General features: G+C 38.5%; 1 protein-coding gene across 4 annotated transcripts; it reads right to left on the bottom strand.

Annotated features, from left to right (window-relative positions):
- Positions 1 to 870: 870 nt before the first annotated feature.
- On the bottom strand, positions 871 to 11,099 carry LOC107799435 (uncharacterized). Of its 4 annotated transcripts, none has more exons than XM_075237123.1 (7): positions 10,332 to 11,099; positions 7,199 to 7,991; positions 6,490 to 6,682; positions 5,550 to 5,698; positions 2,107 to 2,382; positions 1,649 to 1,775; positions 871 to 1,203 (listed from the first exon to the last, which is right to left on the bottom strand). In XM_075237123.1, exons 2-5 carry the CDS (start codon positions 7,268 to 7,270, stop codon positions 2,146 to 2,148), a joined length of 651 nt encoding a protein of 216 aa, XP_075093224.1. In that variant the 5' UTR covers positions 7,271 to 7,991; positions 10,332 to 11,099; the 3' UTR covers positions 871 to 1,203; positions 1,649 to 1,775; positions 2,107 to 2,145. The 4 variants fall into 4 exon arrangements, with proteins under 4 accessions (XP_075093224.1, XP_075093221.1, XP_075093223.1 ...); XM_075237120.1 differs by having other exon boundaries at positions 6,490 to 6,728; positions 7,228 to 7,991; XM_075237122.1 differs by having other exon boundaries at positions 950 to 1,203; positions 1,649 to 2,382.
- Between the last annotated feature and the right edge of the window lie 256 nt (positions 11,100 to 11,355).

Here is an 11,355-nt window from a genome sequence, read left to right as displayed (position 1 = left end):
GCAGTGTCGTTAGTTGGAAGTCGACTCTGCAGTCGATTGCCGCTTTGTCTACGACAGAAGCAGAATATATGGCAGCAGCGGAGGCGGTGAAGGAAGCTATCTGGTTGAAAGGTTTAGTAGCAGAATTGAGTTTGGTTCAGCTGGAATCAACTCTTAGATGTGATAGTCAGAGTGTTATTCATCTAATGAAAAATCAGAGATTTCATGAGCGCACTAAATACATTGATGTCAGATTTCATTTTATTCGAGATGTTGTTGAAGAGGGAACTATCAAGGTCGTGAAGGTTATCACAGACGATAATGTTGCAGATATGTTGACCAAGATAGTCTCACTCGCTAAGTTTGCACACTGCAAGGACTTGGCGGGGGTATGCATCAACTGATGCAACTCCGAAAAGAATAGTTGTTAGGTGGAGGTGGTATGTTCAACAATGGTTTGATTCTTCTTGTTTCTTACAACGGGGTTGCCCAGTAAGCTTAGAAGTTTTGGCCAGAGTTGTTCACACGCACACTCGAAACGCAAACCAAGGTGAAGATTGAAGGTGTTGGTTTATGTTTAATCAACAATAACATGCCAATTGGAAGAGTTGGTGGAAAGAGTTGGTGTGGATGCTAGGAGGAAGCTTCCTCCTTTGATATCACTCATGACATCAAGAGGAGGTAGTTTGATGTCACCAATGACATCAAGAGGAGGTCTTTACCTCTATAAATAGATGCACTCCTTCATTTGTAGAAATCATCCCAAAAATAATACAACAAATTGTAGTGAGTAGAGAGTTAAGGGAGAAATTCTCTTAAGTGTAATTGGGAACTCTCCCCTTCCTTTGTTAATATTAAAAATGCAACTGTTCTCTGGTGGACGTAGGATTATTTTGATCCGAACCACGTTAAATCTTGTGTTCTTTCTTTTACGTTTCCGCTAACATATACAAAATAGACTGTCAATATACTAAATAGACTGTCACTATACAAAAAATATATAAAATATACCGTCACTATAGAAAAAAAGACTGTTACTATACAAAAAATATACAAAATAAGTCGTGGCAAAAAAGGGTTACTCTATTGCGCCATGTAGGGGTCGAACCTGCGACATTCTGCTTACGAAACAACACTCTATCCACTGAGCTACAGGCGCTTGTGTTGTCATGCTCATTCTTTTCTGCTACTAAATGCAATATGTTTGGGCCGAAGGGCCATATTCTGTAAGTGGGACAAAACATGGGTTATTAAAATTTTAAGGGGCTATAGAAGGTAGTTTTCTCGATAAATAAAGAGAAAACTACCTTCTATAGAGGGAGAAATTCAAAAATAGCCAGATTTACAAGTGATCATTCAAAAATTGCCACAGTTTCAAAAGTAAACGAAATTTAGTCATTTTTCATGTAAATCTGAACGAAAACACTGTTCAGAATCCGAAAAAATATTCCAGCATAGTATACTGGAGTTCCAGTATAATATACCGATCCAGCATAATATACTGAAGTTTGGAGCACTGGTGCTCCAGTCTCCAGTATATTATACTGAAGCTAGTAAAGTATACCGGCTGGCAGTATTTTCGGCGGACAGAAAAACGCCCCTATGACAGCATGCATGGTGCGTATGCTTGCTAACACAATAGCTATGATTATTGGAAAGCAAAACTTACCAATCAACAGGAAATGTACATTTGAAAATTTTCTCTTTCCTGGTAATGACTGAAGACCTCTACTAGCTACAACAAACTCTTGGAATCAAAGTCTAGGCAACTCACATTTTGAAGCAAAGTCCTTTTGCTGCAAGAAATAAAGCCACAACCAAATGAAGGCGAGAGAGATGGTCAGATTACAAACAGTATCTGTAAAGATGGTGGTTTGTCCTGTGAATTAATAATGTAAACGCTCAATCGATGTGCTTACAAACAAGGACTTAATTATGCCCCCTGTAACGCACAATGGTAAAAGGTAGCACTTCCTCCTAGTATTTTTATCCGAGGAAGTAGCAACATGAATGAGTTGGAGGTAGGCAACCACAACCAGATTAGGAGCCCAATCCAACAAAAATACTCTCATGGAAAAAGGGAAAATTATTCCTCGACGAATAACCAATTAAGGTACATTGACATACAGTAGCACCTCAAGCGAAGGTCTTCTTATCTTGTAGCAGTTACAGTGACTGAAATATGACATTCCCAGATTCAGACTCAAAACTTTCCTCCAGTTCTTGTTTTCCCAGCAGTCTAGAGGAGGGCATAAATTTCGTGTCATCAGGACAGTCATATGATTTAAGCTCCAGAGAAGTCACAGAAAAGTGGCTGTCAAGTGCAGATATGGTTCTATTTATGAATTCTTGCCGAGATATATAATCCTTCATGCGGCAGATAAAGTCTGAATGGTCTCTTGCCTGAATAACCAGTAGGCAAACTCTCCATCAGAGACTAAAGCAAGCAAATTACTAATGTTCAATGCAAAAGTAACTTGTACAAATAAAAAAGTAGTGAAGTATCTCATGAGCCAAAATGGCATATTGTCAAGTATGAAGTAACAAATGAGAGTAAAATAGGAACAAGGCTTCAGCGTGAGAATATTTAACTCACTAGAAGTTCACACATAAAGACACCCTTCAAGCCAAAGAACATAGGTGTAATTATCATGCTGCAGTCTTGCTCAGCTATAAGTTGGTCATGACATGCATAATTCCATGGAGAAACCATAGCAAGACTTCACCATGAGAATATTTTATACTCAACTTGAAGTTCAAGCATAAAAGATCCCTTCAAACCAAAGAACTTAGGTGTAATTATCATGTTGCAGTCTCTCTCAGCTATAAGACTTCCATGGCATGCATAATTCGACTGAAAAACACTAGTAAATACTAAGAAGTTCAAGTTCGCAAAGCCATCTAAAAAGCATGTGGAGGCATTAAAGTGAAATAAGCTGGAAAAGTACTATAAGCAGAAATGAGAGCAGGGTTGAGAGACATCAAATGACAGAGTTAGAGTACAGTAAGGAAGCTCATGAAAGAAACAACTTTTTGTTACTTCGATACTCTGTGGAATACTTTACCAAAGAAAGCACCGGCTGTCGCTAGGATTGGGAATATGTTACGTCCTTTCGAAGAGGTGAAAGCAAGAGCATGATCTGGATGTTGGAGAATGTTCAGACACATCAGATTGCGTTGACTACCATTTCTGAAAAAATGACTGATCAAGATTGAACTGGGAATAGGTTTTATCACCAGTTGCTGATACTCGACTAAATGTTCTCTACGTCCAGAAGTCGAGACAGTGGCTTAGAAGGCCTCCAGGGACGAATCTGGCTAGAAACCTTCAAGCCACAGAATACTCAGGCTCCTAGTGAGTTAACAGTGTTAGAGCCTAGAGTGAATGCACCATAGAGATGACCAGGAGGCTCCAAACATAACAGGCAAACAAGAGCTCCTCCATATTTACTTTAGCTACTAGAGCCTCAAAAGGCATTGTTTAGACACGGCGTTCCATAAGATAAAATCATGGATAGCTTTAGTTATCTTGCACATAAGGAACTCATCAACTTCCCAATCGAGACCTTGGTACAGGCACAAGTAGGCTCTGACACCAGTGGATCTCATATAATAAGTAGAAGTTATCTTCCTGTTTTCCCTTAATAATATTTGTTACAATTATATGATTATACTTTAGATTGAGTTAAGTGGATTTATAAAAAATTCTTATTTAAATGACATTCAGACATTTAGAATTTACGAAAAAGAATACAGATAAATGTAAGTTTTCCAACTTAACACTGAAGAAAATTATTGTGAGAATTATTAGCCAAAGATTATATCACTTGAATATCAGAAAGAAAAATAGGACAAGCACTCCAGGAGAGGGAGTAAATGAATCAGTGATAAGCACAAATGGATCCCAACTACTGTGGATCTCATCTAGTTGATAAGTTATGAATAACACGTCAATAAATAAGTTTACTAGTTTAGTTTGCTAAAAAAGATATAATGGTACTACGATGTAGCAGCTGAGGAAGATATTTACATCTAAGAGAAAAGTCTAATGTGAAAAATAAGAAAAAGGAAGGAATACTTTGATAACTTGTTTATTCAATATATACTAGAACCCTACTTGTAGGTGTCAGACTCAACATATATAAAGATTTGTCAATGTGTGAGAATATCCAACTAAAGAACTTAATTCTTTCAAAATTCTAATTCTAACACTCTAACACTGGCACTTAACATTCTCACATGCCCGCTAAGGTTGAAAACCAATTTGAGTTTATTTATCGTCAAAAACATAAAAAGATTCAATAGGCATCACAAAACTTGCTGAAAATAGTCAGAAAAAGTTTGGTCACTTGGAATTTATTGAAAAAGTGGCTGTTGGAAAATGACCCGAAAGAGGTGATATCGCCAGGAACTATCGCTAGAAAAGAGAGCACGGTGCAGTCAAGGCAGGGAGCCTGGAACAGAATGTTTTGGTCCCATAGCATGTCCATCACATGCTCCCCCTCCAGTACCAAACACAGAGCATGCGGCGCATGCTCATCGCGAGGGAGGTCTGGGTTCAGCTCATCACAACAGCATGCAGTTATTGGAACTTGGATTCCTGGTATGGACATGACTCCAGGGGAAAATTCAGAATAATGAAATAGTTGGGTTCTTGATTGCCCACGTGAGCACTTGAAAAGAGGATAGTTTCATATGTGGACCTTAAGCAAGAGGTTAGTTAAGAGGACACGAGTGTATTTTACACTCAAGATTATGATATATTAGGTGATATGCAGGCAGGAAATTAGAAGACTACAAAGGCGTAAAAGACAAACTTGGAAATTTCATATGTGAGTAAATGACGATGCATGTACCACAGACTTCAACATTGTGGCTGCTTGCAATCTGAGATTAACTAGCTTTACCTTTTCAGCCAAGCCAACTACCAAGTATACTTGATAGTAAACAACTTCTTAGGCTCACTGCCACAAGTCCACAACCATAGTTTCAGGGATGATTTGTTCAGAACACATGAAAGAGCCTTTCAGTAAATTTATCTTATAACCACATTGGGACAGCCCTTAACAGTGACATGAGCCAATTTTTGCAGATTTTCCGAAGTAATTAATCCCAGTACCCATTCCTCAAGCCAAGTGAAACAGAGAAGACTACCCATGCTTCATCTTTTCACCATGATGTCAGCACCAACTTAGAGGTCTTCACACCATCAGCTTAGAAGAGTATGCATGCAGTGCAAGCACCACCACGACTATTTTCTATATGAAAATGCTTTATCTATTCTCTGTACCTAAATGTACTATATATTAGAGGGAAGAGAAAAATATGTACGATTATGAAATTATTCAATAATAATGTAATTCTATTAATTACATAGTTGTTCCATATGTTGCAGTGTACGAGAATGAAATTTTGCATCGATCTTGAACACGATTAAGTTTATTCTGCCAACAACTTAAATCGGTGTTTCCAGAAACAGAGTGTTCAAAAATCAGCTGCGTCAAGTTCATAAAAAAAGGCTCACAAGACTATTTACCAAGCAGAACAAAGAACTTGAAAATTTTGCAAACCTGTCGATAGTCAGGAGCTCGTTTTGGAAGTTTGAGATAAGCCATGTTCATCATCTCATAATCCCAAAGAAAGGATGTATGATGGATCCAACGGCCTTTTATGATAGATTGAGCATTTCCCCCAAACTTGCGGTTGCCAAAAACGTAGTCTGTGATCATGTAAAAAACAATATGAAGTCGGATGTCTTAGAAAGCTGGTGAGCAAGACATAAAACAAGGATTCCTCAAGTCATATCTCCGTGTGAGCAAAAGAGAAAGAACAAAAAATAAAGGACAAAACAAGCAGTCAGACGGATATCAAGACAGGGCAAGAGAATGGGGGGAGATAGTATTCACAATTCTTTTAAGGCCAAGTAACACAATGTACATAGAAATGGGAACCAACTGCACAGAGAAGAAAGAATACAATATTGCTAACAAGAAGAAATAAGAAAACAGAAAAGGAAGCATCCAATCCAATGAATGGCACTTTTCTTGTCAGGAAGTTAGTTAGAAAGTGTGTGAACCTTATCTACCACAAATAATTAAATCCACATAAAAGGAAGCTCCCTTGATGAGTGCAACATAATAGCATTGTTAGTCTGACACTCAACCTTGGTTTTTAGCACAAGTACATGCAAAAATACATTGTCAGCCAATTGAAACTTCTAATTTTGTTTTTTGATTAGTCAAATAAATTTCAACAATATCAAATTAACTCAGTGTCACAAATATATAGATAGAGAAATATATAGTGCAAAAATACCATACAGCAAGTATAAGCAAGTATTTCCTCCATAACAAAGTTTAAAAGCAAGTCCCTTTTTTTGACATAAAAGCAAGGTTACACTTTTTTTTGAGAGATGGGGGGGGGGGGGTTGGTTCTTGAAGAAAACCTGCAGCTCTTCCTGCAAAAAGCTGGACAGTCAACAATGAAAATAATCCTGGAGCAGAAAAGTACCATTTTCACGAAGAGAGAAATCCCCAACTCCTTGAAACACCTTGCTATAGAGTTGGCTGCTCCATGACATGATGGGCCTAGGATATGGTTGTACAGTAGGGACAGCATCCTTATTGCATATGAAGGAGATGAAAACTGTCCTGTGATCGACTATTACAGTGCCTCCTCCAGTAAACCTCTTTACTACTGGAATCTTGTCTTGCAAAACAGAACCGATTTCAAGAAGTTCAGCTGGTTTTCTGTGACAATGGTTAATGTTGTTATACAATTAACTCAATTAGAGACATAAAACAAAAAATGTCCTATCATTACGGCCATGGCATACATCAAGTACTCATAACTTCTTGCATCAATTGTAAGCTGATAGATCAGAACTTGCACAACAGCAGTGCAGTTAATACTGATAGCTTAGCTCCAAAGAATATACAGCCTAAACAATATCAAAAAGTGGAAAAACTGGCCTCATTATCAGTGTATTTATGACACAGATATGTTAAATTGCTTTAGGTTCGTATTTTTCGAATCCCCTTCCTGACTCCACCATTTCCCACAAGCACTATATAGTTTAAAGATGGTGAAAGATTAATTAGTGAAGTAGAAGGAAAGTGCAAATCCAATCGTCAAAACAAGTTGTATAATGAACCCGCCAATAAAAACAATCAAGAAACAATTCTAGCAAAAGTACTACTATGGAAAAAAAGAGTCATACCATAAATAGGGTGAAAATTGATAGCTCACCCTGAAATACCCATGACAATTGTGGGTTCATTGGTTCCATCATTTACAATACACCAGTTTTGAGGTGAAGTCCTGAGTAACCGTTCCTCCAAATGCAATTGCTGCAGAATTGGCACTCCCTTAAATTTAACAACATTCATCAATGGCAGCCACCCCACATTTCCTGAACTCATCGCAACTAAAACAATCTGTACGCTAACAGCTGAACTGGGTCTTTGACTCTTTTCCCAATTTCACGAGAAAACCTACAATTGTGTACTTTCTCGACAATTTCAAGGATCAATGTCATCCACGAGTGTCACCACAGACCCACTCAAGGAATTCATAAATCTCCCTCTTCTTCTCTTTTCAAAGACCAACCTCCTCTCTCTATCTCGCACTTCTTCTTCGCCCGAAAACACGTGTCCAAAACTATTATTTCACCTAAAATGACTAGTAATTGATTTCGAGCTATAAGGTGGGGAAGCAATAGTTGAGGTAGATATGATCAACGGGCAGAGGGAGGTGATGCGATCTAGCTTTGTTAGAGGAGTTGGGAAATAAAGGAGCAGCCAAAGACAGGAACCTAGAAAAGAATAGAAGCAAGTACTATAACAAAAGATTCGACAGTCTTAACTAGACTGACAGACTCGATACTACTGTACAAGACTAAAAATTTTAAAAACATAAAATAGATTGAAAATGAAAAGTTTCCTCAAACAGCTCGTTCATGCAATGGTCCTGAGGTATCTCTCATGCTCGAGCTGTAGTAAATGAATCCATACCTGAATGATAAAAATAAGACCAAATAGATTAGTGACTCGAGACACTAAGTGAGACCACAACACCTCCTATTGGACACATGCAAGACATGATTGGGCTATTTTTGAAAACTCAACATGGATGACTACTCAGATACACACTCCCAATAATCATGGCCCAAAAAATTAATTTGCAGAAATAACCCATTTTGCAAAAATGGCCAATATGGCCAGAAGTGGCTAAAGATGCAAACTCAAAGAGGATGGACCTCAAAGTAATATGGCACCTAGTTGTGGACTCAGAATCCTAAGACATGGGTAATTGAACCACTTTTGCGCAAATGACCCCATTTTTGCAAGAATGGTCGATGTGGCCAAAAGTGGCTAGACATGCAAGATTTGGCTAAGACCCCGCGAAGCCAAGAACCTAAGACTTACTAAGAAGACCGGACCCTATGTGGGTTGCCTACGTATCCTGCCCCGAAAGACGAGAATCAGGTTCGCGTAGTTCGGGAAAATTGGACATGGAAGAAAGCTTTGGAAAAAAAATGCAACTAGTTTAGAAAAGCTATATTTTTTTGTCTTTTTTTTTTGTTTTAAGAATGATGAAAAATGTAAAATCTTTTTGGATTTCTTTTACTCTTTTTTTTTTTGGATTTTTGGAAAATGATGGGAAAGTGCAAAATCTTTTTTTTTTTTGGATTTTTCGTTTTCATTTTTTTTTTTTTTTTTGAAAAAGTTGTGAAAGAAAAATATAACTGGGCCCTACTTGCTACATTTTTTACCCTTCTTTCCCAAGCATCGGTCCGCCAATCTTTTTACCCTCAAATATGCAACATGTATCACATAGGGATGATTGAATGTCTTTTTGGGCCACCGGCCCCTTTTGACAAAATTTGGATAGGCTTCATACAAAGGGACACAGTACCTAGAACCGAGCCCTACTAAGTCTAAATGACATTATGCAAATAAAAATGTCTTAAAGGCTGACCTAAGTTTGGGTTTCACTAACAAAGCAATTCGGGGGAGCGTATGGTCGATGGTGGCTGCTCAAGCTTTCCACCCACTTCATATGTCCGACAGCCCCCCTCCTAAATTAAGGGTGACTCAACAAAGAATTCGTGCACGCGACGCGTACTCCGAAACTTGTTGCAGAACGAAGACCCATGGTTATGCAAATGATGACAGCTTATAAAGCAGTAACACATTAAGAAAAACGATAAACCAATAACCAACAAAACAAGGAAATAAGACAAACAAAGCAAATAAACAAAGCAAATAAAGAAAACAAACACCTCAACCGAATATCCTAAAAGCCAACAAGATCAAGTACCAGCTCGAACCTGCAACTCCCCAGCAGAGTCGCCAGAGATGTCACACCCCTTTTTTAACCACTTCACTTAACCCTCTTAAATTAATAAAAAGGAATTTAGTAAAGCTTAAAGGATTTTTCAATTTTGAAAGTGACAAAAGATAGTGTTCAAAAGGATTAACTCAGAGTCACCACCTGACATTTGATTTTAGTGTGTCAGATCAGTGTTTTTCTAAAAATAATTTTTCCTTTTAAAACACTTGAGACTACAAAACTAAGTCTGCACCAGAGATTCGGGTAAGGGGGTTCATTTGACTCGGGGAGAAGGTGTTAGGCACTCCCCAAGTCCCGTGACTAGTACGGTTGCATACTTGATCTAGTCGGCTTTTAAAATATTCAATTGAGGTAGAAAACACATGGAAAGAAAAATAAACACACAAGAGGCTCGAGGTTGTTCCTACCTAAATAAAAGAAAAAGAAAAATGAAAATAAAATAAAAATACTACAAGTTTCTACTTTTGGCATCCATTTACAAATACCTCGGGGCATACCCCGAATAAAAATATACACAAATCATTCGGGGCATCCCCGGATAATAAACTAAAAGAAACGACCTCTCGCCTCGATACTAAGAAAATCCTATGGCTTGCCTACCCAAGTAATGACGGCCTAAACATACTTCTACCCGGAAAGTTAATAAAACAAGAATAAAAGAACAATATGATTATCTTGAACCTGAATTTTCTTTTAATTTTTTTTTTTTACCCCGCAACCCAAACAATGAAATCAATTCAGAATAAGTTTTCAAGTTGGAACCTCTCCCTTCATTAAAGCTAAATCACATTCGGTTGAATCAGTAACATAAAAACACCACAAAGAAAGACATTCTTATTGTCACTTTCACGTCATTAGCAAATCTAACCATCAAACTCAAGAAAATTTATCAAAGGATCAAAAGATATCACAAACAAACGTGGAAACCATCTGAATCAACCATCCAAACACATATGTGACAAAAATCAAGAGGTAAGATATTAAAGATAGAAGTGGACCTTTAAATGGTTTTCAATAGCAGAACTTCCTTCAACAGCCTTACACTCGATCCAGCGAGGAGAAAAAAGAAAGAATCCGTCAACGGGAACTCCACGGAGTAACAATCAGCAAAAAAGATCGAACGACGGAACAGAAACCGGAATTTCACCTCGAATTCACAAAACTTTCGACCTCTTATTTTCGATTTCTGCCTTCTCTAGTTACTTTTTAATTGTTCTATGATTGTTCAAAGAGACGGGGAAATAAGAAGAAGAAAAGGCGATAAGATCCGAAACTGAAGCCTTTAATTAATGTTTCTATATCCCTCTGTTCGTTCACTTCACTTCAGGGATTGGAGACGATGGCTTTTGGTGGTGCCGCTGTTTTGAAGGTGTCAAGAAGAAGGGATGTCCGATGGTGTGAGGTGAAGAAGAAGAGCGGCGATGGGGGTGGTCCGGCGGCTGGAAACGGCTGAAGCTGCTTGGTGAAGAAAGGAGTTTCGTTGCTTCAACTGGTCTCAGGTCTGCCGCCGCTATTTCGAAGAAGAAGGGATCGTTTGGTGTTCTGCGGTGGCTTTTTTGTGGAGTTCCGGCGGGTTTTGGTTGAGCAGCCGGCGGCAGCGATTCTGGTTGATGGAAGGTTGGTCGCTGGTTGTTGTTGGTGAGGGAGATGGAGATGGTGGTGTTGAGACGAGGAAGATGCAGTGGCGATGGTGTTTTGAGTCTAGGGTTCTGCTAGAGTCTTTGTTGTTGTCTCCACCAAGAAGAAGCTAGGGCAACGGCTGTCTCTTTTTTAGGTTCAAAAATCTGATGGTCCTTTTGTTGCTATAGCCAGTTTTCGGACTGGTCAATCAAAAATAGCTACCGTTTATGAAATCAATGAAAAATAGCCACTATTTGCTGCAACAGAGACCGGTCCCGTATAATATACGGGAGTTCGGTGCATCTGTGTACGAACTCCAGCATATTATGCTGGACCGGTATACTTTGCTGACTCCTGTATAATATACGGGAGACTGGAGCACCGGTGCTCCAAACTCCAGTA

This window comes from Nicotiana tabacum, chromosome 18 (assembly GCF_000715075.1).
Source record: "Nicotiana tabacum cultivar K326 chromosome 18, ASM71507v2, whole genome shotgun sequence".
In the NCBI taxonomy this organism is placed as follows: domain Eukaryota; kingdom Viridiplantae; phylum Streptophyta; class Magnoliopsida; order Solanales; family Solanaceae; genus Nicotiana; species Nicotiana tabacum.
This window is presented reverse-complemented; position numbering and strand designations above follow the sequence as displayed.